At 56.7% G+C, this 26,153-nt stretch overlaps 1 protein-coding gene across 2 annotated transcripts in view; it reads right to left on the bottom strand.

Moving 5' to 3' along the window:
- VAV2 (vav guanine nucleotide exchange factor 2) overlaps positions 1–26,153 on the bottom strand; it is a 238,500-nt gene that overhangs the window by 5,450 nt on the left and 206,897 nt on the right. Inside the window, exons 12-27 of one of the 2 annotated variants that reach the window (XM_026457484.1) lie at positions 25,368–25,454; positions 22,473–22,558; positions 21,568–21,700; positions 19,082–19,191; positions 17,606–17,707; positions 16,808–16,896; positions 13,829–13,845; positions 13,049–13,070; positions 11,894–12,021; positions 10,607–10,681; positions 9,241–9,293; positions 8,139–8,255; positions 4,738–4,825; positions 2,840–2,963; positions 1,879–1,965; positions 895–1,049 (exon numbers count right to left, since the gene is read on the bottom strand). In XM_026457484.1, the coding sequence (XP_026313269.1) occupies positions 895–1,049; positions 1,879–1,965; positions 2,840–2,963; positions 4,738–4,825; positions 8,139–8,255; positions 9,241–9,293; positions 10,607–10,681; positions 11,894–12,021; positions 13,049–13,070; positions 13,829–13,845; positions 16,808–16,896; positions 17,606–17,707; positions 19,082–19,191; positions 21,568–21,700; positions 22,473–22,558; positions 25,368–25,454 (1,473 nt within the window). The remainder of the gene's footprint in view (positions 1–894; positions 1,050–1,878; positions 1,966–2,839; positions 2,964–4,737; positions 4,826–8,138; positions 8,256–9,240; positions 9,294–10,606; positions 10,682–11,893; positions 12,022–13,048; positions 13,071–13,828; positions 13,846–16,807; positions 16,897–17,605; positions 17,708–19,081; positions 19,192–21,567; positions 21,701–22,472; positions 22,559–25,367; positions 25,455–26,153) is intronic. The other variant, XM_026457483.2, reaches the window with a different exon arrangement.

Below are 26,153 nucleotides of genomic sequence, written 5' to 3'. Positions count from 1 at the left end.
GATTCCCAGCCCTCTAGGTGGGCTACCTATGCCTCAGTAGCCTTGACACTTCTGCAAGGCAGTTGGGTAAAAACTGGATCAGACTTGAGGGCCTCCAAGGGGCAGACTGCCTGATAGGTGAAGGCAGAGCGGCTCCTGCCACTGGACAATGGAAGTGTCAGCACTGGGAGTCAAGGTTAACTGGCCCTCTGCAGCCCCATGCACTTGCCCTGTGCACCTGCAGCTCAAAGAGAAAGCTGGGCATTTTCTAATTGGTGGGACACGGAGCTCTGGTGCTTGGATGGATATGTACTGAGAGACATGGGTCAAAGCTAGAGGTAGAGATGGGGTGTTGGGATGAAGAGGCCATGGACTTATGCAGAATCTTAGGGTGCCCAGGGCACTCTTAAGCCCACCTGGCACTTGGAAAAGTGTGAAGGGCTGGAGGTGGGTAGGGACACAGTGTATCCCTACTGCCTCACCAGGGCATAGATGGGGCCTTAGACAATGGCAGGAGGAGCCCAGAAAGGACACCGTGTCCTCTTCAGTCCTGTGACCTCCCTTCCTGCAAACAGAGCTTGGGGACTTAACAAGTAATTTGAAGAGTGCAGCTGTGAGGGCAGCCCAGAATAAAAATGGAACAGGGTGGAGGGTCCTAGGAGCTTGGATCCAGATCAGACCTCTGTAGCCAGTTCCTGGGCTATGAGACCTTGGGTTCGTGGTAAACATCTGGAGCCTCCGTTTCCCCCTGTGAACGCCAGCCTTCTGGGCTGCTGTGAGGATGAAGGAGATTGCAGAGGGTGCCTGGGACAGGGCCAGGGGTGTGGACATAGCTGTGGTGCTAGTCTGCCTGAGTCTGACCAGGTGGGGGCTGCAGCGAGGCCAGCCCCGCACCCTCAGGGTAGGGCCACTCACCCGTCCGTTGGTCTCGCCCTTCCACCAGCCCTGGTCCCCGCCGATGCGGCTGTAGATCCTCACCACGTCACCCTCCCGCAGCGAAAGCTCTCTCATGTCTCGGGCGGCAAAGTTGTACCTGGCCACAGCCGTGCCGATGACGCGGGGCGTGAACACTGTTGAGGGAGATGGGCAGCATCACACGGCGGCAGTAGGGGCCCAATCAGGGGTCGAGGAGGCCCTTGGGCCAAGCTGGGTCTCTCCCCTGGTGCCCAGAACCTTGCTCTGTACCCAGAGAGGAAGGATGTCAAGCATCCAGGCTCTGGAGGGACACACTGGCCCCCAATCCCAGGCCCTCCTGCCCCCGGGTCTGGGGACACAGCACATCCAAGTCCCTGCCATGAGGATGTTCTTAGGGACACGAGCAGGTGCCCGGGCTTTGACTATCATCATTCCTGCAGTCCCCCAATTCCAGAGCCCAAATACAACCAGCAACCCAGGGGAACCAGCTTGGCCCAGATGCAGAATCCTGATAGACACGTGACAATGACCATGGCTGAGGGTGAAACACACACAGCTGCAAGGAAGGGACTTTGACTCTGGCAGCTGAAAGCCATGAGGTCAGGGCTAAAACCCCCCTCCTCCCTGCACCCAAGTCCCACAGCGCGTCCTCGTGGCCACCTGTTTTCTGTTACCAGAGGCAAAGCTCTTGATGAACAAGGAGGAATGACAGTGGACGGGGCTGGGGAAGTGGCCATCAAGGTGGGCGTGTCCACAGGGGGTGGGTGGTGACAGGGGCGGGACCAAGCCTGCCGTGTCCTCAGGTGCCCGCAGCAGCTTCTGCCCGGGCTCCCCAGCCCCTTCCTCCTCACCACCCTGCGCCAGACTGCGGACAACTGTGGCCACGTCAGGCAGGGCTGTGGGGCCAGCGGGCAGCTCCGTGCTGGGTCTCCCAAGGCAGCTGCCACAGGCCCGGTCCCCCCACGCCCTGGGGAGCAGCGGTACCTGACCAGAAGGGAGCGGAGGGGCCCTGAGAAGCAAAGCTGAGGCCCTGAGGACCGAGAAAAGAAAAGTTGTAGGAAGCACAGGAAGCTGCAAAGAGGCGAGAGAGAACGTGAGGCGGGCGGCAGGGCATCCATGCACAGTCACGGTGGGCACAGCTACAGGCTGGGGGGCATGGGGTGGGGCAGGCCCTTTGGCAGGAAAGGCCCTACAGGGGGCAAAGGAGGCGGGGGCAGCGTGGGTTGCCAAGCCCCACCCAGTCACAGGCGCCGCTCGGCCACACCTGAGCCACCCTGGAGCCCATCTCTGCACCTGCGTCCTTGAGAGCAAATGGGGACCACCTCCTCTCATGCCCTCATCTGGCACACAGCAGGTGCTCATTAAGCCCAGCTGTTCCTTTCCTGTCCAGCTCGGCCTGTGTGGGACCCATGGCCCTGCAGGTCCCCGCGGGCTGGAAGATGTGGGGTGACTCTGGACAGTCCTGAGCGGGAAGCCGAATGCTCTGGGCCTGCCCCTGCCCTGATTCCATGTGGCCTTCCCTGTTCTGGGTTGAGGAGTCCAATCTGCAAATAGGCTGCCTCTCACAGAGGAGACCCAGGGGCTGGGCACAGACAGGGATCTGGGAACGGGTGGGCCTGCCCTTTTCTCTCCCACCAGTGATAGCTCCATGCGCAGGGGTCTCTGCCTGGACCTGGCCCCTCCAACCCCCGCTGGTCTCTGGATGAGGGAGCCAAGACAGAGGAGCAATTCTGAGCAGGTGCAGAGCCCCGCCTGTCACGTGGCCCAGGAGATGCCACACGATAGCATCTGTGACAGCTGGGGGCGCGGGCGGGGGGCTGGGGCTATGTTCCCAGGGGTGGGGCTCCTGGCCTGGGTCTGTGAGGGCAGGTTCTGGGCCCTGAGAAATGGGCTAGGGCAGACCCCTCCGAGGAGTGCTGGTGTGCTGGCTGGGCTGGGGCGTTACCTGGGGACCGGCTGGAGGCCCTGGAGGCCGAGCGTTCCCGGGACTTGTAGGGGTACTTGAGTGTGGTGTCCAGCTGCTTGAAGCTCTCCTTGAGTGAGTGGCACTGGTAGTACTCCACCAGCTCCTGCAGGGCATACACGCTGACAACTGCCACCTCCAGAAGTCCTCCCGCAGTGACCTGGCCTCCCTCTCCCACCTCCTGGTTCATGTGGGGGAGACGAGCTTCCTGGACTCCTCAGAACTCCCCACTTCCCCCCCAGCCCATGGTGGGTGGTCAGTACCTCGAAGGTACCAGCAACTCCCCCAAAAAATTTCTAGAAAAATGGCCGGGAGCGGTGGCTCAAGCCTGTAATCCCAGCACTTTGGGAGGCCGAGACAGGCGGATCACGAGGTCAGGAGATTGAGACCATCCTGGCTAACACGGTGAAACCCCGTCTCTACAAAAAATACAAAAAAAAAACTAGCCGGGCGAGGTGGCGGGCGCCTGTGGTCCCAGCTACTCCGGAGGCTGAGGCAGGAGAATGGCGTAAACCCAGGAGGTGGAGCTTGCAGTGAGCTGAGATCCGGCCACTGTACTCCAGCCCGGGCGACAGAGCAAGACTCCGTCTAAAAAAAAAAAAAAAAAAATTTCTAGAAAAAATAATCTGCAAAAGATGCCAAAAGACGGACCAGCACAGACGCTGACTGCCAACAGCTTTTATAATGGAAAAATGGAAACTCTGTATCCAGCACTTGGGGCAAGCTTCTAGAAACAACAGGATCTCCAAGTGACAGAGAGCCATGCGGCCATCAGTCAGGGAAAGATTGATTGATGGTCAGTGTGTGTGGCCTTGAAAAGTCCACTAACAATCAGCTGGAGTATTGCCAGCATTATTATGTATATAATATAAAGCACACCTAAGCTGCATGTAGAGAGGTCCTGAGGACTCACTGAGGTACAAACACTGGTTTCCACTTTTGTTTTTTCTGGAGGTGGGGATGGGATATGATGGATTTTTTTTTTTTTTTTTTTTTTTTTGAGACGGAGTCTCACTCCGTCACCCAGGCTGAAGTGCAGTGGCGCGATCTCGGCTCACTGCAACCTCCGCCTCCTGGGTTCAAACAATTCTCGTGCCTCAGCTTCCCAAGTAGTGGAGACTACAGGCATGTGCCACCATGCCCGGCTAATTTTTGTATTTTTTGTAGACATGGGGTTTTGCCATGTTGGCCAGGTTGGTCTCGAACTCCTGACCTCAAGTGATTCGCCCATCTCGGCCTCCCAAAGTGCTGGGATTACGGGCACAGACCACTACGCCCAGCCTGCGATTATGGATTTCTGCTTTACCTTGTGCTTTTCTGTGGCCATAGCGGGGAAGCTAAGAGCTTGGGGACCTCTAAGTCAGGAGTTCTCAATATATACAACTTTTGTAATTAAGAAAAGAAAATGTAGGCATAACTTTAAAATCATTTCAAGGACTATGCCTCTAACTGCATTCCGGCTGGGACGGAGGGTGGGGGTGAGTCAGGGAAGGAGTTGTTTGAAGCCACACATGTATAACGGGGCTACCCAGCCAGGCCCCAGCTGGAAGCCCCACTGGGCGTCAGTTTCTACTCTCGCAGGAGGATGGGCACGAGAGGAATCTGGGGATGCTGGTGGCCTGGGCTGCCCCCACCCCACCCCTGCACTGTCCACCAGGGTCAACCACCTTGCCCAGTCTTTGGGGGTCAGAAGTCTCAATTCAGGAGGCTGTGACACAGCTCTAGCTGTCCTAGTGCCTTAAAAACCAGTTCCCCAAATCTTTCCCACACTGGAAAGAATCAATCCTCACAGAAAACATGGCCACTTGCTCAGGGCCGGGAGAAAGCACCTGTTCCCCATGGCTGGGGATGGGAGCCAGCTGGAGCTGCGAGTCACCTACCAGGAGGCTGTCGAATTTCTTGGCTTCTGTGATGTGGATCCAATTGTCCTTCTCCACCACCTTGATGTGCTTCACTTCATCGTTGAACCTGCGCAAACACATGGCCCTGGTGGTCACTGCATGAGGGCCACGTGGCCCCGGCCCCCTCGGCAGCCAGGCTCATTCTGTGTTTGCTGCAGCAAAGCCCCTCGTCCCCAGCCCCTAGGGCCACTCCCTGTCAGCCCTGTCCTACCCCAACTCTTCGGGCTACCTGCCTGCCTGTCCTCCTTGCTCATTTGGGGCCCAGAATCCCTGGCTGCTCAGCTCCCTGCCTCTCCTGGCCTCCAGCCCTGCTGAGGCCTCCTATCCTGGGCTTCTGCTCATTTGCTTTTCGGCACCAGGAGCCTCTCCTCCTCCCTGTGGAGCAGCTGGGCCCGGCCCTGACATCTCCTGACATTCCTCCCTGCATGTCCACTTGGCCAGCCAGGCCTCGGGCCTGCTTCTCAGAGGTGCCAAGCACAAGCCTGTATGGGCCTCGGCACCGGCTGCTGCCCCTGCCAGACGCTCACCTCCTTCCGTTCTCAAGGCCCCTTTATGTTCTCAGGTCTCAATTCAAATGTGACCTTACAGAGCAGCCCTCATATCCCTCCCCTGAATGCCACCCACCCCTCGCCAGACACAGACATCACAAGAAAACTACAGCCCAATGTCCCTAATGACTATGGAGGCAGAAATCCTTAGCAAGCAGTTGGCAAACCAAATCTCTCTCCCATACCGTCAGGCGGTGTTGAACCACAGAGACCTGTCCTGAGAGATGCAGGCAGGCACTTCCATCACTGTACAAATGCCACGGAGTGCACTTATATAAGCCTGGACGGCAGAGCCTACTGCACACCCCACACCTAGGCTGGACAGCAGAGCCTACTGCACACTCCACACCTAGGCTGGATGGCAGAGCCTACTGCACACCCCACATCTAGGCTGGATGACACAGTCTATTGCTCCCAAGCTACAGACCTACTGAATACCGTAGGCAGTTGTAGCATGAGGTCAGCATAGAAAAGGTATGGTAAAAACACAGTAGAAAAGATAAAAAACAGGACAGCTGTATGGGGTGCTTATCAAGACTGGAGCTTGCAGGACTGGAAGTTGCTCTGGGTGAGCTGGAGAGTGGTGAGTCAATGTGAAGCCCTAGGACATTGCTGTGCACCACTGTAGACCTTATCAACGCTGGACACTGAGGCTACACTACATTTATTTTTAAAGTGTTCTTTCTGGCCGGGCGCAGTGGCTCACGCCTGTAATCCCAGCACTTAGGGAGGCTGAAACGGGTGGATCACGAGGTCAGGAGATCGAGACCATCCTGGCTAACACGGTGAAACCCCATCTCACTAAAAATACAAAAATTAGCCGGGCGTGGTGGCGGCGCCTGTAGTCCCAGCTACTCAGGAGGCTGAGGCAGGAGAATGGCGTGAACCTGGGAGGCGGAGCTTGCAGTGAGTGGAGATCGCACCACTGCACTCCAGCCTGGGCGACAGAGCGAGACTCCGTGTCAAAAAAAAAAAAAAATTAAAAAAAAATAAATAAACAAAATGTTCTTTCTTCAATCGTAAATTAACCTTAGCTTACTGTCACTCTTTTACTTTATAAACTTTCTAGTTTTTGTTAACTTTTTGACTCTTGGGTAATAATACTTAGCTTCAAACACAAATATATTGTACAGCTGTACAAAAATATTTTATGTCTTTGTATCCTTATTCTATAAGCTTTCTTCTGTTTTTTTTCTTTCTTGTTGTTTTTACGATAACAATGCCTTCTTCTGGAATGTCTACTGAAGGACTTGCCTGAGGCTGTTTTACAATTAAGTATTTTTTTGATGAGTAGAAGGAGTATGCTCTAAAATAAAAAGTACTGTACAGTGAATCCATAAACCAGTAACACAGTCAGGTATTACAATGATCACATACTATGTATGTGCAGAATTGTTTGTGCTATGCTTCTATATGACTGGCAGCACTGTAGGTTTGTTCACACCAGCATAACCACACTCACATGAGTAATGGGCTGAGCTGTGATGTTACCAGGCCATGGGAACTTTTCAGTTCCGTTATAATCTTATGGGACTACCACTACATATGGGGTCCCTCACAGACTGGAATGTCTTTATGTGGCCCATGACTGTATTTACATAAACCAGACGCATAGCAAGGACTCCACACCACAACCAAGTGGGACATTCCAGGAATGCAAAGTTGGTTTAACATCTGGAAATCAGCTAATGTAATAAACAGATGTTAAACAAATGGTGGCCTGGCTGCCTGGTCCTCTGTGAGACCTACATAAAGCACCCATCTTGTTTCTCCCTGGATTTAATGTGTACCATGGGTGTGCGTGACCCACCTCCAGCTCCCAGTTGGCAAGGCCCATCTTAGCCTCCTGTAGGCCAGGCATACAGAAGGCTGAGAATTTTCTTTCAGGTGAGCAATGTCCCACCAGCTCAGTGCTTGGTGGGCTCCAGCCCATCAGGATCTGTCACTTGGAGAGTTAACTACAGCCCCAGGGAGAGGGCATAGGGCATAGGGCAAGAGGAGGCAGCTCCCAGGGAGAGGGCATAGGGCATAGGGCAAGAGGAGGCAGCTCCCAGGGAGAGGGCATAGGGCAAGAGGATGCCCAGACTGTGCCAAAGCTGCAAGGCAGCAGTAGTCACAGGAGACACCCTCCTAGGCCCCTGGCTGCCTCAGAGCAGTGTGACACGTCCACTGTCTCAACCTGTGGGGCTGCTGGGAAATCCCTGAGCTCACACAGCATTTCACCCACCCACTTGTACCTGAGCTTATCTTGTTCCTATAACCCAGAAATGTCCAACCTAGCCCAGGAGTGATGTAAACTTGGACCATCTGTGCATGCCACACAGGGTTTCAGGCCCTGCTCAGCACACCTGTAGAGACCCCCTGAGTCCTCAGCACCACTTTCTTTTTTTTGAGACAGAGTCTCGCTCTGTCGCCCAGGCTGAAGTGCAGTGGCCGGATCTCGGCTGACTGCAAGCTCCGCCTCCCGGGTTCACGCCATTCTCCTGCCTCAGCCTCCCTAGTAGCTGGGACTACAGGCGCCTGCCACCTCGCCCAGCTAGTTTTTTTGTATTTTTTAGTAGAGACGGGGTTTCACTGGGTTAGCCAGCATGGTCTCGATCTCCTGACCTCGTAATCCGCCCGTCTCGGCCTCCCAAAGTGCTGGGATTACAGGCTTGAGCCACCACGCCCGGCCTTTCAGCACCACTTTCATCTCAATAATGTCCTCACTTGGGCAACAGATGACATGTCCACCCCAACCCCACAAGCTCAGGACGTGGAGAGGACAGTGGTCTCTGCTTCAGAACAGCACTGGGGGATGGGTCTCTCCTCGAGCCCAGAGCCACCACTTACTTGATGCTTATTGCAAAGCGCTCAGCCTCAGCAGGCCGCTCCCTGATTAGGTAGGTCCCGCTGGCGTGGGACTTGAGCAGGTTGTCCGTCTGCTGCCTCTCCATGTTACCTGCAAACCTACAGGAGGGGGCCAGGAGGAAACGAGAGACGCAGTGAGGACAGCGTCTGAGGGGCGCCCAGCCCTCTGTGCGTGGCAGGCCACATGAAGTACTCTGCAGTCCTCATCTGAGAGCTCATCTCCTAATGAACCCAAGAGAACAGGCTGGGTCCCTACGAGTGGGGCACCACTGTGGGTGGGGTCTGGCATCTGACCCCGCCTACGGTGGGATACAGTGAGGCTCAGGACAGATCTTGAGAGGGGTGAAAGAGAGGGGTGACTGTGGCCGCCAGCCAGTCCCATGCGCTGTCTTCTGCTCTACAGACCCCGAGGGCCTGCCAGAGGAGTACAGAGTATTCAGTAGATCCAATTTCCTTCCTGAAATATATTTTCACCATTTCAAAAGCAGTAAAGGCATAACTGCTTATGTGGATTTTTTTGGTAACACCTTGGAGATTGCCAACATCTATGTCAGTTGAATTTTGAACAGACTTTGAAATGAAGCTCTTCCTGCCACCTGTACATCTGGGGGGCATTAAAGCCCACCCTGGGAAGACAAGGCGAGCGCCCTCCCAGAATCTGCTTCCACACTGTCAGGAGAGTTGGGACTTCTGTGATTTCAAACAGCCTCACTGTTCCCATCAAGCAACTGTATGAAGTCAGTAAGTGGATTACACCTGTGACCTTAAATATACCACTTTTACATGCGCACATAAAAATTTTAAAAGGGTTTCATTCCCTGAAATATCTGAGCCAGCTGAGCTGTTTTAGAGAGGGTTAACAGCCGCCTACAGGAGGGGGACTCCTCCAGGCTCCTGGCAAGGATAGGCCAGGAGGGAGAAGGCATTTGGGAGCCACTGGGCTCAGTGCCCTGGAGACAGCAAGAGGCAGCCTGGGGCCTCCACCCTGCCGGGCCACTCACAGGCATCACCCAGACCCGGCGGGCATGCCCCCATCACAAAGAGGCCACCAGATGCCCACATACGCAGCCCACGATCCACTCACCAGGGGTATGCGGTGTAGTCGATCTCCCGGGACAGCGGCCGGCTGATGGGCGGCTGGTGGCAAAGCACAAGAGTGTTAACGTCTCCCCCGGGCCATCCACAGAGCAGGGCTCAGAGGGGGTGGCTGTTGGTGACCTAACCCCCAGGCCCAGCATTGGCTGCCCTGGATGGGACCGTCTGTGGACTTAGCCCTAGCGCTCCTAGCCTGGGAGGTGCCCAAGGGCAGTGGCCGGGACAACCTCATCTCTGGGTAGATGCCCCACAGGTCTGATGGAACAGATGCCGGCATAGCCACCAGCTAACACTGACATGGTCCCCTGGGAGGGCAAGGACCGAACGTTGGGGAGTTCTCAGCCAGTGGACGTGAGCACACCCACAGCCAAAGCTCCCTGCTCCAGAGGTCCCGAAGCCCTGGGGTGGGGGTCTAGTGGTGGCCACACTCAGGTGGGTGCTGCCGCTCTAGTGAGCAGGCAGGGCTCCTTCCCTAGCTACAGTCCCCGACCCTGGCCTCACTGGGCCACAGGCTGGGCACAGTCTCAGAGACTACCTCTGCCCTCGCACCCTATTCACCATGCAGATGGGGTAACTGAGGCCTGGGGAAGGGAAGGGACCTGCCCCAGGCCACCTAGTGAGTTCGTGACCCTTGTCCTCCCCTGGTGCCTGGTCCCTTTGGTCATCCAAAGCGCCCTAAGTGCTGAGCACTTGCCTGTTCAGCAGAGGTGGCACACAGGCTGACAGGACCGGGGCTGGGGTGGGGGGCACCGGGGCTGCCACACTGGGGTTGGGCACCCACCCCCTGCACCTTCAGAGGTTTCACACTTTCACTTTGACCTGTCCTTTTGGGGGTGGAGGTGGGGTAACTCATTTTACTCAAGGCTGACTGCTGCCTTTCGTCACACAGCCGAGAATTTGCTCCATACCCCTCAGATGAAAGCAATACCATATTGCCTTTGTTTTAAATAGCATAAAGTCTAGCTTTGAATCCATATGGTTGAGGGGAGCCTTTTTTTTCTTCTAAGGCTGCGTAATAGTCCAAGAGAACTTATAGAGTCCCCGAAATCTGGTGAAAGGCAGCTGGCTGGTCTTCATCCCATTACAGCTGCTGCAGAGATGCCCATTTTGGTGTTTCTAAAACCACAGGGAGATGCCACCCGATGGGCTGAGCCCTTTACACACAGGAGAGCGTGCAGCCTGCAGCCTCCACCCATCTTCTCTCTGGGCTCCGGCTCCAGGAAGCAGCTCACAGCAGCCTAAATTTAGCAAGGACGTCCCGAAGAAGCCAAAAATGTCCACGTGAGGAGACAGCTCCCAGAACCCTCAGCACCCAGGCCACCGTGCTCCGGAAGCTTCTTTGGGAAAGGACTCACCCTTCCATCCACAGGGCAGGGCTTCACAGATGAGCTGGGGAAATACCCTGACTTCCTGGTTTGCACCAGACGACCCTGGCAGAGGAAAGAGATGGTTAGGACAAGGGGGCCGAGCCTGGCCTATGGGAGTGTGGGGCCATTTAGATGGACTCAATCCCGATTCTGGAGGGTGGGAGAGCCAACGTCTTCCTTCCCGACCTCAGCTGACCTGGGAGCCAGTTAAGGCAGGGAGGTGCCGGGCGTCCCACCCTAGACACGAGAGCACTAAGGCCTGGCAAATCAGCAAAGCACCTCTGCAAGGCCCTCCAAGAAGCTGGCAGTCCTGTTCATACCCAGGGAGGGACAGAGCAGGATTGAGACTCTGGACAGCACAGATAGCCTTTTGCATCCTCTGAACCTTTTGTTATGTGAATGTAGGGTCTGGGACAAGAAATTCATCACCGAGTATGGACGGAGAATGACCATGACAAAATGACCACAGCATCATTGTAACCTGAACATTAATACACGTTCGGCTCTAACGTCAGCTCCCACGGGAGGCTGCCTTGCTGGGCTAAGTGCCATCAAGGTCCTGTGGTGCTCTGCTGACCTGCGGGTCTTGGGGCTCCCTTGAGCACTGGGGCTTGATAGAGGGGCCCAGGAGCAGGTGTCTGAGTCCTTGGCTCAGACGTCCCAGTGCCAGCATGCTCAAGGACGTGGGGTCTCAGTGTGTCAGGAGGAAGGCAAATGCTCCCAGAACCCTTTACAGCCCAGCCACCGGCTGAAGGTGGGGATGAACACCCACAGAGGTCTCCACTCTGCACACCTTGGAAACAGAGCAGCACATTCCGACATTCCGGGCTCAAAACCATAAACCACATCACGATGACGCCATCTGTGCCCACCTGGGGAAGGAGCGAACCTGCCCACTCACCCCACGATCACGCGAAGGTTGCTGACCTGAACTGAGGTAGGGGTGGGGAGGAGGGTGGGCATGGCGTGGCCAGGGCAGAAGCCTGAGGAGGGCCTATGGGACACAACAGAGGCAGGAAGGACAGGGGCCAATGGAGAAAGGCTTGGGTACCAGGGCAGGAGGGCCTCTCCCAGGAAGGGACGCTGCATCCCTGCCACAGCGCAGAACGGGGGCACTGAGGCAGGAGAGGCCTTGCTAGCCACCTGTGCCCCCTCCTCCCTGGTGATCTCTCAGCCCCTCTGCCTCTGCCTGGGGATGTGCAGGACTTTATGCTTCTGCCCCAGGGAGCAGGCAGGAGCCAGGGACTCTCGACCCTCCCAGGCCCCAGGACCCACCTCCCACCACGGAGACTCAGGGTCACCCCTCAGTAGCTCAAGCACGTCGCCCGTCTGGAAGGTCAGCACAGGCTTCCCGGGAGGGGCTGGGTTGCCATGGTAATTCTGCATGGCCACCATCTTGGGACCTGCAAAGGATAGGACAGCTCACTCAGTGACTCAGCAGCTCGCTCGGTGACTGACTCGGCCCCAGGCCGCAGCTCACCCCATCACCGAGCTCGGCCTCCCCCAGCACACACAGCCCTGCGCCTGCATCTCCCCTCCCTAAATCCTTCCCATAAGCCTCGTGTCTTTTTGATAAATATCATAAGCAAATTATTGATGCAATAAACAGATTCAGGGGTCATCACGGAACAGAAACTTATTTTCAGATGGCACTTTGTGCTTTCTTCCAACACCCTTGAGATCTGTGGCCCACAGGCAGCTGTGCAGGGCAGAAGACGAGGGATCCCTCGTGTCAGAGACGGGCGATGGGTCAGCAAGCCCAGCAGCTTGCCCAAGTCCACAGAGCTCAAAGAGGAGCTCTGGGCCTGAAATGGGGACCCTGGCTGTGCCCCCAGGGAATCTGGAGGCTGCTCTTAGACAAGACTTGCTCTGACCCAGCCCTGCCTGTAGCTCTCAAAGAGCCCACGTCTCTCCCAGCCCAGTTCCCGCCTGGTCCCAGCAGTAGCGGTGTTTTTCATCTTTTGTCTTCTGCTAATGAGGGTGAGGCTGTACTGAGCACTGCCTGGACTGCACTCAAGTTTGCAGATAACACGATGCTTTCTACGCTGTGTCTAAAAGCATGTTTCCATTAAGCAACCCATGGCAAGGCAGGAAGGGGATGGAGGACGTGGTGGGAAGACGGCAGCGCCTTTTGGTCTCAGGTCTCTGGCTGCAGCTCTGTGCCCCTCCCTGGCTAGAAGGCCCTTGCTCCTCTGTAGGCTGGGTCCTGTCCCCACAGCCTGTTGCTGCCTTATCAGAAACAGAGCCAACTCCCAAGGAGGTGCCACGGAGGCCAGAGAGGCAGGAGGGAGGAGCCCCAGGCGGCGGCATCCAGGAGCCTGGAGCAGCTGGTGGCTGGGCAGACCCGGCCATCACCACACCTAGGCCTTGGCTCAGCTCCCAGGTGATGGCTGACATGGGTGACAGCAGAGGGCCCAACAGATGACTCACCTGGTCCCGCTCCGGAGGCGTCCTGTGAGGACAAGGACAGAACACAGTGATGAGAGAAAGCTGCTCCTTGACTGTGGCCAATGCCACTGACCCACCCCCTCCTGCCTGTCCCCACTTGTTCCCAGATAGAGGGATCAAGGCAGCAGCAGGGGAGGAGAGGGACACCATTCTCTATGTGACTCCCACCCTGGCAATATACGCCACCTCTGTGCACCTCCACTCCTGGAAGGTCTGTGCCCTTCCCTCTCCTACTCCTTACCATGAGCCCCCACCTCCTCCAGGAAGCCTGCCCTGACCACCTGCTCTGAGCCTGAGCTTTGTGGTCTCCATCTAGGACACACAGTGCCAAATACAACGAAGTTTCCCTCCTCCATGAAGGCTGGTTCATGTGGACCTCATAGCTCAAGGGGTACATGAAGCCCCCAAAGTGACTCCATCCATCAATCAGCTAAAGAGAGCGCTCTGAGCCAACCGGGGGACTCGGGGACAGGAGGGCTGGCGCGCAGGACCCAGAACTGTACCCATAGCTGCGAGCAGCCAGTGGGCAAGGGAATGGTAGGGGAGGCAGCTGGGATAGGAAGACACCGCTGGGGCCCCTAGGAGGACTCTACTGACACCCACCAAGGAAAGCAGAGGCCTCTTGTGACTGAAAGTGGCTCATCCAAGCCGGTGTGGCTCCAGGAGTGGTGAGAGGCAGACAATTGGGTATTTCTGGCTCTGGGCACACAGGGCTGTGGCGGGGGCGGGAGCAGAGGGAGGGGAAACAGTTTGCGGACTTACCAGATCTGCAGGAGAAGCTGGAAAGGAAGCAGGTCCGGTGTTAGAGGGGAGGCCACTGATGCCAAGGCCCCGTGAGGCTCTCACTCACATCGATCCAAGCTTCTGGGACAAGCTTAAGATGGTAAGTGAGCCAAGCTACAAAGTGGTCTGTTTTGGACATGGATCATGGACACGCAGGTCCAAGGTCATGGCTGTGAAAGCCTCTTGGTTACTTCTGGCAGCAAATTCTGAGCTCTGGCTTTAGGGGGCCCGTGGGAGAACTCGGACCGGATAATAGACCTAAGCTGGCGAAAAGGTTGTCCCGCCCTGGGCCACCTCTTTTGAATGGCGGCAGCTGCCTGGATCACTGGGTGGTACCTGGCATGCAATGGGGAGATTTCCACAATCGCTTAGTGATGCCTGCTGGGGCAAGTGATGAGGAGGCATCGGTAGGCATGCTACCTGCCACAATCGCTTAGCGATGCCTGCTGGGGCAAGCGATGAGGAGGCATCGGTAGGCATGCTACTGCCACAATCGCTTAGTGATGCCTGCTGGGGCAAGCGATGAGGAGGCATCGGTAGGCATGCTACCTGCCACAATCGCTTAGAGATGCCTGCTGGGGCAAGCGATGAGGAGGCATCGGTAGGCATGCTACCTGCCACAATCGCTTAGTGATGCCTGCTGGGGCAAGTGATGAGGAGGTACTGGTACGTATGCTACCTGCTTGCCGTCCTCAGCTCAGACACCCAGGCGCCGACATGCTCAAGGACACCAGACCTCAGCGTGTCAGGAGGAGAGCCAATGTTCCCAAGACCCTTTAGGGTCCAGTCATCTGGCAAGCTGGCTGCCACCCACCACCAGAGGAGGCAAGGAGCCCAACAGCTTACACACATGGCTGACGTGACCTCCACCCCACCCAGCACTCACAGTGCAGACAGCCCTGGACAGACAGGTATCCACAGACACCAGAGAACAGGTTCCAGCTCAGTGGGCAGGGGTCAGGGGAGCCAGCTGGACAGCAGCTATGACTGTGCCTGATGAAGGCTTCCCACAGCAAAGGCTCTCAGGAGAGGCCAGTATCTCTCTGGGACATCTCGGCCCCCATGGGCAGCAAACAGCTAAACCAGCCTGGGCACAGCCCAGAGGTGAAAGCTACAATGGTCAAAGGAACACTGCCCAGAGCCAAACCACAGAGCAAAGTAGAAGCCTGGACCAGAGGGAAGGCAGCTTGGACATTCTTAAGGGAAAAATGGCTACAAGTGGCAAGGACAGTGTCCCCCGGCAGAGGGATGAGAAGGGGGGCAAGGACACAGGGGAGTCCCAGGTCCCTGAGAATGGAGCTGGTGCCAGCCAGGGCACTGCCAGGACATGGGAGAATGCAGACGGCAACGCTGGATTCCAAAAGACCTGTAGTTGCCTCTCTGGTGGAACCCTAACTACACATACTAGGAAAAATTGAAAACCGTACAGAGGTGGGGCGGGCGGGCGCGCACGTCCGCAGAAAGCAGGACAGTGCCCAGGGCCTCATGGCAGCTGGCTTTGCCTGGGGATAGCAGGAGTAGTTTTCCTCTCCTCCTTTACACTTCTCTACATTTTCCAAATTTTCTATGGAAAATCAGTAATTAATAATCGGGGGCAAAACAGAAAAATCACAGAAAAAGAAAACTTGGCAGGAAATATACCAAAATACTGCCTTTCATTATTTCTAAGTAAGTTCACGGGTGATGCTTTTTCTTTAAAATTTCATTTCTTTTTTTCTTTTTCTCCAAATTTTTGGTAAGTAAATGTATTACTTTTAGAATCAGAAAAAGAAAAAAAAGGTTCTAAGTGGCTGCAGCCAGTCGTCTGGGAGAGGGACATGTGGCCACAAGAGGGCAGTATTGATGGACACAGCTGAAAAGCTGCGTTCAGGCCACAGGCTGCCTGCAGAATCCTCCAGTACTAACTCCAGGGGCTGCGGGATCCTGCGCACAGCTGGGGCGCTGCATTGGGCCTGTGGTGGGGACAAGGGGGTCTGGGCTGACCTTCTGGCCCTCTCCCCGGGTTAGGGTACTGGGCTGGCAGTCACAGTAAATGATGAATTAACTATTGATCTAAAGTCACAGCTCAAAATGTATTCCGGGCGCTGGTGTCTCCGGGTGACAAGCTGGCCTGACTTGTTTTTCTGTCTTAAAACACTTGCAGGAGGCCCAAGGAGACAAGACCCAGAGACTTGGCCTGGGACCACCGGGGGCTCTTTGTTGAATGGAAGCTCCGCTAATAAGTGTAGACAAATTGCCGAAAGTTTCAAGCCTCAGTTTCTGGGGCTGATGATGGAGGTGACATCCTGATGTCTGAAACTTCTCTGTAAAGAACCATCTCAGGCTTTGCACCGCTGTCCAGCTGCCCTGAGCTGGGCACAACTCCAAATGTATGCCCCCCAACCCAAGATGCTTCAGGGGAGCCTCCAGGGTGCATCTCTGCCTCTGTCCACTGCCAGCCTGGCTCAACCCTCTCCCCTCCCTGAGCCTCAAGCTTCCCTAAAGGGGCACGAACAGAAAGGAACCACTGTAAGTGCCATGTGTGTACATGTGCATGTGCGTGTGTCTGAACCATTTACTAACAGGGATACAGCTATTGATGGCCAGGCCTCACCCGCCGGGAGAAGCCAGGGTGACTGGTGTTTCTGTGATGAGAAACCTCCATGCACCTATCGAGAACGTTCTGTGTCAGGTATGGGGGTGGAGATTCCAGAAGCTTCCTCCTGGAGCAGGGCAGGGATGTAGGAGATGGGGAGGGGTCTTCAAGTACCCATTAGGAGAGAGGGCTTGGAATGGAATTCATCCCGGCTGTGTCTAATGCTAAGTGTGTGGCGTGTGGCAGGTGTCTGCCCCAGGGCACATAAGCACCAGTGTCCTCATCTGGTCCCTGCCCCATGGGAGATGGTGCCTGAGGCCCAGTACCCGGGTGGTAGAGGGCAGAAGTGAGTGGGCGTAGTCAGGGACTCGGGGGGTACTCACTAAACTTGCAGGGAGGTATCACTTCCAGGCATTCCTTGTGTGCCCCGACGCCACACTTGGTACACATGTATCCCTGGTAGAAGGTGCCCCTGCACAGGGGAGGGTGGGAGGTGAGGTCGAGGCTGGGGCCGGCTCCTCATGCCTCTGCCAAGGTCAAGGCCCTTGTTCCCACCCAGGCTCACCTGGCTGGCTCCCTCCCAGCACACACATCCCTCATAGCCCTGAGTATCCAGGACCCTCCTTTACCAGGCAGCCTGACACCTGCTTTCCCCTACTTACCCCAGCCTGCCTCCCCACCCCACACAGCATCCCGGGCACCCAGGAACAATTACCCCCTGGCTAGATCTGAAACTCTAAGGGCTTGGCTGGGCCTCTTTTTTTTTGAGACAGGGTCTCACTCTGTCACCCAGGCTGGAGCATAGTGATGGCATCACAGCTTAGTGGGGCTCAATCTCCAGGGCTTAATCAGTTCTCCCACATCAGCCTCCTGAGTAGCTGGGGCCACAGGTGCAGGCCAACACGCCCGGCTGACTTTTGTATTTTTTGTACAGACAGAGTTTTGCCATGTTGCCAGGCTGGTATTAAACTCCTGGGCTCAAGCGATTCGCCTGCCTCAGTCTCCCAAAGTGCTGGGACTTGAGCCACCATGCCTGGCACGGGCCTGACTCTTGTGGGATATGCTCCCTTAACCCCTCAGGGCCTCCCACAGGGAACACAGGACAGATAGAACACTAAGCGCCCTCGGGGACCTGGGGTGGGCGGGGAACGAGGTGAGGGCTGAAGGACGGGGTTTCCTACCTGAGGAACATTTTGCAGGCTTTGCAGTTGGTGGTCTTGTCAAATGTGTACATCTGGAAACTGTGGTGATTGGCATTGGCTTTGTCCGGCTTGATGTTTGACCTGGCAGGAGGGAAAGAGAGCAGACGCTACACCCACCAGATTCCCCAAGCCCCGTCATGTGGCCATCCTGGGAACTAGCTGGGCTCCAGACCAAGGCTGTACAGAATCCAGGAGGGCCTGGACTCCAAGCCTGGCTCTGCCCCCGACACAGGGCAGACTCGGGGCCCAGACTCCCTGCTGGTAGAAGGCAAGTCAGAGAGGAAGCTTTAACACTGCTGCACTGGCCTGAGAGAACCTTCCAGGTGGGGGTGGTGGTCTAAGGTCCTGACTGGGATTGGATGTGGGCAGGTGTGGGCATTTGTTAAAACTCAGAAAACATATACTTAAGATTTGTTTGCCTCATTGGATATAAGCTTGAAATTTCAGAAGCTAAACAAATATTGGGCCCCTAGAAGTACGTAGCGGGGCTGCACTGGTGTGCAATTCACTTTGACACAGACCCGCTGTTGGATGGCCAGGGGTAGGGTGGGGTGATGCGGACGGCGGCGGCGGCATGGTGAGAAGACGGCTATTCACCATCATGTTGCTTCAGCTTCCATGAACACTTGAACTTCTCCACAGTAGGATGTTGGGGAGAAAATTACAGGCCAGGGAAAGCAAGTGGCCAAAGAGGAGATGCCCCAGGCCTCCCCCACAGAGCCTGCGTGCAAACCAGCTGGCTGCATCTATTCCCACAAGCCAGGCCCTAGGCCCGCTGTGTCCAATGGTTCCCTTTCGATACTCCCAAGAAGTTTTCCAATGGTTCCCTTTTGATCCTCCCAAGAAGTCCGAAACACAGGCCTTCCCCTCTCCATGTCACCAGCGGAAACGGTCAGAGAGGCGAGCGCACCTGCCCGCAGAGCTCAAGCACAGACGACCCTGCTGGCCCTCCAGGGTCCGTGTTCCAGGAACCCACTCATCACCTTTCTCTGTTTCACATATCTAGGGGTACCTCTTGGATTTCATGGAAAAATAGTTCTGTGGCTTCAAAAACAGGTGTCAAGCCACCAGCCCGTAAGACCCTGAAGATTGGGGTCACCAGGAATCCTCTGGCATCATGGCCACTCCCAGCCGGTCACTGCTCTGTGGGCCAAGCGTGCCAGGCTCAGCCTCAAGGGTAGGATGGCTCATTCCAGCAGGACAGCGGAGCCCGCCTGGGACAGGCTATGGCAGAGGGAGAGCCCTCTCACTCTGGATCGATTGTTAAAGAGGACATCACCGAGGGAGGCTGGCGTCGTCCCAGGGGTGATGGAGGTTGTCTGTGTCCCTGACATTCCAACTTTGCCTCCCTCCACCCCTGGTCTGACAGGAGTCACAGACACAGTCCACCTGGGCTTCCGCCCCCCCATACAACTGATCTGCGTGGGACCTGGGGGCTGCCACCCTGGAACTCACATGGCCATCTCAAACTGCTCCATCCACTTCCTCTTCATATCTTCTGTTTTGCAGAAAAACTGGAAGCCCTGCTTTCCTTGAAGGTGAATTAGGTAGAAGCCGTAGGACCACTGCGGGGGAGAGGGGCCATGCTTGCAACGGACACGGCTTCAGACATCCTGGCACATGCCCATGTGTACTCTTGCCTGTGCGGTATGTGCACGTGTGTATATGCATACACGCATGGGTGCCTGTGCCTGTGTGAACACGTTCTCACGTGTGTACTAGTACTCCTGCCCACGCTGTATGTACACACGTGTCTCTGTATGCGTGCATGCATAGCTGTGTGCCCGCATCCTCACGTGAGAATCCATATGCGCTTGTGCCTTCACCTGTGCGTGCATATGGGTGTGCTGTGTGCATGGGTGTGCATCTGCGCCTGCACGCGTGTCTATGAGTGTGCATCTGTGCCTGAGTGTGCCCAGTGCTCCTGTGAGCATGTGTACACACACACTTGTGTCTGTCCCTGCAGGTACACACGCGTTCTAACATGTATGATGCATGTGCACCCATGCTGTGTGTGCTCTCCTGTGGGTGCACACACATGTGCATGGGCAGATCTGCACACCTGCCTGTGCCCGTGTGCGAGGATGCTCCACCGAGTGGATATGTAGATGCATGTTCAGTGCGGGCAGGACCCCAGGGAGGATGAGCTCAGGGCCCCACCCAGGGCCCCTCCACAAGGCCTGACCACCCACTTTCACTTCCTAAATGCGATGCTAAAAAAAACTCACTTCTCCGAAGTAGAACAATAACAAAAAAAGGCAGGGAACAGCCACGGGCCTGGGGTTCCCTCTGCGAAGCCATCCCCCACTGAGCAACCCACAGCTGCCCCCTTCCCTGCCTCCCTTTCAGCCACCCCACAGGCCTCGCCATCTCTCCAAGCTCTCGGACAAAGTGGTTCAGAAAAAAGAGTTTGGCAAATAGGAGCCCACTGGGTTAGAAAAGATGGCGGGAAAGAGGAAGGAAGGAAGGGATGGAGAGAGGAAGGGTGGAGCGGGATGGGAGAAGGAAAGACACAAGGAAAGAGAGAGGAAAAGGGGAGGAAGAAGGAGGGAGAGAACACAGAAAAACAAAAAGGATGATGGAGAGCTGAAGAGAGACCAAAAAACCCCAGCCTCTGAGCCCCAGCTCCAGCGACTGAGGGTCATGGGGTTTTCCTTTCACACTGTCTTCCTGGGTCTTTCATCATGAATACAAAACATTTCATCATCAGGAGAGGGAGAGGAGGACGAAAGACCAAGAAAACTAGGAGCCCGGGCCCTCAGGCCCCTGGGTTCCCTGGCTCCGGGCAGAAGTGCGAGCACCAGGCTGGGATGATTGAGGCAGGTGGGAGGACCTGGGCGCTAGGTGCTTACCATTTTCCCGTGAGACTAGGAAGCATGAGGAGAGGAGAGGAAGGGGGAGACGGTCAGTGAGAGGCTCGGCCCGGCCCCGTGGTGGGTGCTGCGGTGTGGGGGCGCCAGGAGCCCTGGCAGGTGGGACACCCTCCAGTGCCCAGGCTGGGGTTGGGACGGTCAGCGGGGAAAGGACTTTCTTCCCTGAGTGTTGGGTGCTGGAGGCAGGGACTGCCTTGTGGGTCCGTCATTTGTTTTGGGTAACAGGGCAGGGAGAGTCACCCTCAATGGCTCATCCAGCCTGCACTTGCTGGGTCTGGACCAGGGCTACACTGCCAGCCCTGGATGCCAGGGCCCAGACTTTCAGAACATGGGCTCCTGACCCCCCGCCCCCCGCCCCACCAGGGCTGAACACGGTAGGTGCTCAAGTGCCATGGGCAAAAAAGCCTCAGCTGAAGCAGGACTGAACCAGAGAGCCAGGCAGCAATAGCCCTGTAGCCATGGTCCTGCCCCACAGCAGGTTTGGCCCCGCCCCGATAGCCCTGGCCCCACCCCCTGGCAGCCACAGGCCCACCTCTGCAGTCCTGGCCCCGCCCTAGCAGCCACAGGCCCCACCCCTGCAGCCCTGGCCCCGCCCCTGCAGCCACAGGCCCCGGTCAGCTACATGTAGAGTCTTGGGCAAGTCACAGCCAGACCTACCCACAGCCCTCCTCCAAGCACTGCAGGGTGGGACGGGAGAGGAAAGCCTGCTTGCTACAAGGGACAACATGGGCTAGAGTCAGGCTGGTCAGATGGAAAGCCAAGGTTGAACACCCCACCCTCGCTAGAGGCCTTGGGCAGGCCTCTCCCCTCTGCTCCAGTCACCTCACTGAAGTGGGAGTGGGATTCTGGTCTCGCTCACCCATCTCGCTGGGCCCGGCGAGGAGCAGGGGTCATGATGGCGAGGCAGTGACTCAGAGGGGAGGCTTCCTGCAGGGCTCACCCCAACCCACCCGGCCAGCATCAGCGGCTGACTTCGAGTCCCCTTCCCTTGAGGTCTGGAACCCAGTGCCTCTCTCCAGGCCACCCCCACATTCCTGGGTAGTGGGGGGCGGACCCAGAAGGCCCCACCTTCTTGACATCCTTGTTGTTCATGGGGTCGTCGGTCATCTTGTGGAAAAGCAGCTCGATGATCTCCTTGAGCTCGTAGTTGTAACCCTTCCGCTTGCAGACGATGACCACCTTGTCAAACAGGAACAAGTACCTGGGCCAGGCAGCGCAGCGGGGCATCAGCACCCCAGCACTGTGTGCTCTGCTCCAAGGAGGCAGCAGGAGCTGAGCCTGAGGCTCTGGCAGGCAGCTCCCTCTCCAGGCGAGCCCTGCCCTCACCTGGCTCACCAGGCTAATGCTGAGCCTCGGTCAGGTCTCGGCTGTTCCCACACTGCTTCTCCAGGAAGCTTTCCTAGGCTCCCTACCCTTGTGACTGAGGCTGTGTCAGGAGCCCTTCAAGGGGCTCCTGCATCCCTCCACGAGGGCTTCCCGTGCAGCACTGAGCCCTGACGGCCACTCCCAGTTGCTTCTGCACTGGACTGGGAGCCTTAAGAGGGCGGGACCCAGATCTGCTGTGACCCCTGCCCCAGCGCACAGTAGGTGCATAAGGAGGGCCCTGGACAAGCCTGGGCCACTGTGGGCCTGGACACTCTCCGGCAGTCATTTGGCAAAGAGCTCATCCGGCCACTCTAGGCCTGTCTTGGGTCCCCGGAGGCTGAGCATTGGCAGTGAGAGGCCTGGCCCTCACCTTTGGCTGTCCCCGCCCCGCTTAGTGCCCGCCACAGGCACAAAAGCCCCACTGCTGTGGCACCCACTCGCTGACGAGAAGGAAGGAAGCAATTAAAACTGAACAACACCAAGCCACCACCAGGCAGCTCTTTCCACAGGAAGGCCCGGCTTCCAGAGCCACTTAGGAGCGGCTCCCTGGCAGGGAGAGCCAGACCCTGGCGGGATGCCACCCAGCCCACAGCACGCGCCCCGCCCACCTGTCCTGCTTGGTGTGGTTGACTATGGACCGGACTTTCAGTTCCCCGTCAATCTTTGGTCTTCCAAATTCCTCCAGTTTCACTTGCTGGGAAGAAGGAGAGGGGGAGTCAGCCAGGGCTAGAACAGCCCCAGTTCTCCTGACCACATGGGCAGGGCAGACTATCGTGCACCGAAGGGAGCTCCCCACAGGCAGCAGAGACGGGACAAAGGGAAACAGCCCCCGTGGCTCCCAGCTGGTGCTCAGGATCGACGAGGGAGGGTGCAGAAAACTGGGAAGGGACGGGGCCTGGCAGCTTCTGTCCTTTCCCTGGCCAGCCCCGCCAAGGGGCTCCCTTCAGCTCTGGGGACAAAGGGCGAATGACGGCGCCAGTTCTGTTCACAGGCCGCCACTGTGTGGAGCCCCAAGCAGGACCTGGTCGGTTTTAAAAGCCAGACGCCCAAGCCCGAGAACCCACGTTCAGGAGAAAACAAACAGCGCCTATCTGCTGCAGGGCGGGTGGGGCTGGGGTCCTGCCGAGGGTGAGGCTTTGACTCAGACCCCCGTGTGGTTCGCTGAGGTTTCATTTTTGTTGTCTGTCTGGTTTTGTCTCTGACTCTTCTGGTTCAGAGAGTTTCTCTTGTCATGTCCCCTGCGTGGCTTTCAAAGTGTCCATGCAGACAGGAAAAGGTGGAGGAAAATGCTTGGGAGACGTGAACAGGGCCCTGCCTGGGGGATGCTTGAGGCACGGGCTCAGCATTTCCTTCCAAGGTCTCGGCCCCAGAGGCCGCAAGGACAGCTTTGGTGCCACGCAGCCTCAGTCAACTTGCTCCAGGCCTCTGATCTCAGCTCTCACCACCTTCCCTGTGGTGATGGGATTTGGAGCCAGGACCGGATACAGGGACTGGCTCATGGGGACGTTTGGTGCCTGCTGGCCATGGCGCCTGCTGGCCATGCTGTTTGATTCTTGTTGTTGTCGACGTTTTTGAGACAGTCTCACTCGGTCACCCAGGCTGGAGTGCAGTGGCGCAATCACGGCTCACTGCAACCTCTGCCTCCGGGGTTCCAGAGATTCTCCTGCCTCAGTCTCCCGAGTAGCTGGGATTACAGGCACCCGCCACCACGCCTGGCTAATTTTTGCACTTTTAGTAGAGACAGGGTTTTACCATGTTGGCCAGGCTAGTCTCAAACTCCTGACCTCAAGTGATGCACCCACCTCAGCCTCCCAGAGTGCTGGGATTACCAGCATGAGCCACCGTGCCCGGCCTGTTCTTGTTGTTTAATGAACAAGTATTGCTCCTATGTAAAAACTTAAAAAACAAAACAAAATGAACTTTTCTCCTCACGTCCTGCTCACTGTACACATTTGCAAATGCTTTGCACAGGAGCTCATGGCAGCATGGACCCACCAGGTGCTGATGGCGCGGGGTGCGGCCGTCCTCGGCCTCCTCTGCACCCACACACTTTAATTTATTTCTAAAACGAAAGATGAAGGGGGCAGTATCATAATGCCCTTCAGAAGCTTTTTTCTTTTTTCTTTCATTGCCGATATATCGCGGGTGCTTTTTTTCTTTTTCTTTTTTTTTTTTTGAGACGGAGTCTCGCTCTGTCGCCCAGGCTGGAGTGCAGTGGCCTGATCTCAGCTCACTGCAAGCTCCGCCTCCTGGGTTTACACCATTCTCCTGCCTCAGCCTCCCGGGTAGCTGGGACTACAGGCGCCCACCACCTCGCCCGGCTAGTTTTTTGTATTTTTTAGTAGAGACGGGGTTTCACCGTGTTAGCCAGGATGGTCTTGATCTCCTGACCTCGTGATCCGCCCGTCTCGGCCTCCCAAAGTGCTGGGATTACATGCTTGAGCCACCGCGCCCGGCCACGGGTGCTTTTTCATGCCCCGTGTTTGCGGAGGGCGTTCTCTTTTTGCTGTTGGCACCGGGTGGGTGTGGCCTGGGCATCAGGGACCTTCCCCCGCCGGCTTCATGTGAGTGAAATCACCAGGGTGAAAATGTTTGTGATTCACAACCGGGGGTAATCCTGCCACCCAAAGGACCCTCTGGCAATGTCCAGGGGCATATTTGGTTGGCATCAGTTGAGGGGGTGGGGGTGCTACTGGCATCTGGTGGGTGGCAGCCAGGGACACGGCTACACATCCCGTAATGCACAGGGCAGCTCCCACAACCAAGAATGATCCGGCCCCAAACGCCAGCAATGCTGAGGGGGAGAATCGCGGGTTAGAACCGGCAGATCCTCGGGAAGTCCGCTCCGGTCAGCACAGACCAGGGAGCTTGTTTCCCGGGGTGGTGCATCCCCTCTCCCCAGGCAGGACGAGGTGACTGACTCAGCAGCCCAAGCCTGGTCTCTGCAGGGCCACGCTCTGGGGAGAGCCCCAGGAGGTGGTACCCCGTCTGATGGAGTCCGAGGAGCAGAGGCGACTGCCGGCCCCACCAAGCCTGGGCCCAAACCCTGTCTATTGCCCCTGGAGGGGAGAGTCAAGGTGAGGGTGGGCCAGGGGTCCAGGGACCGGGGGTATCTCCTGCCCCTGGGAGCCACAGTTCTCCTCTTGGACTTGAAAGGATCTTCTGTCTAGGCTGGGGGGAGAAAGGGGGCTGGGCAATGAATACAGTCTCTCCCCTGCCCCGTCCCCTGTCTCCTCCCCATCCCCTCCCCTGCCCCCTCCCCTGCCCCCTAAGCACAGGCCGTCTTCAGGGCACAGGGCACTTGGGTTGGCCATGGTGGGCAAGGGAGCGTGGATGCTTGGGGGATCTGAGAATGAACTCAGAAGCTGCCGGGCGCCACCCTCTCAACAGGCAGCCGTGGTGTGGCTGCCCGTGGAGCTCACTCAATACTGCAGCTGTGAACGTGACTTTATAGGTACCATCCTCATCAACCTTCCCTAGCCTGAAGAGTGAGTCCCACTCACCAAGTTTTCTATAGAACTCTGAAATTCGCTGATTTTCCTCAAGGTCTCCTTGTCCCGTTTAACTTCATTGATGTACATCGCCAAGTCCTTGAAGACAAGAGGCAGAGGGTGAGCGGGCTGTGCTGGGTGGGGAGTGTGTGTGTGAGTGTGTGTGTGTGTGCACATGCGCACGTGTGTGCGAGAAAGCTGTGCTGGGCGTGTGGGGTATGTGTGACTGTGTGTGTGTGACTTTGTGTGCGTAAGCAGGCTGTACTGGTTGGGGTGTGTGTGTGAGAGCGAGCTATACTGAGTGGTGTGTGTGTGTGTGTGATTGAGTGAGTGAGCTGTGCTGGGTGGGGGGTGTGTGTGTGATTGTATGTGTGAGTGAGCTGTGCTCGGTGGGGGGTGTGTGTGACTGTGTGTGAGGGTGTATATGTGTGCATAAGCTGTGATGGATGGGGTGTGTGTGTGATTGTGTGTGTGTGAGAATGAGCTGTGCTGGGTGGGGTGCGTGTATGAGAGCATGTGTGAGCATGTGTGAGTGGGCTGTGCTGTGATGTGTGTGTGTGTGTGAGAGCATGTGTGTGTGAGTGGGTTGTACTGGGTGGGGTGTGATTATGTGAGTGGGCTGTGCTGCGTGGGGTGTGTGTGATTGTGTGTATGTGTGAGTGAGCTGTGCTGGGTGGGGTGTGTGTGTGAGCAGGTGAGAGCACGTGTGAGTGTGTGTGTGAGCAGGTTGTGCTGTGTGTATGTGAGCGATTGTGTGAGAGCATGTGTGTGTGAGTGGGTTGTGCTGGGTGGGGTGTG

Source organism: Piliocolobus tephrosceles, chromosome 14 (assembly GCF_002776525.5).
Source record: "Piliocolobus tephrosceles isolate RC106 chromosome 14, ASM277652v3, whole genome shotgun sequence".
In the NCBI taxonomy this organism is placed as follows: Eukaryota; Metazoa; Chordata; class Mammalia; order Primates; family Cercopithecidae; genus Piliocolobus; species Piliocolobus tephrosceles.
Note: the sequence above shows the minus strand (reverse complement) of the source record. Positions and strands in the feature narration are given on the sequence as shown.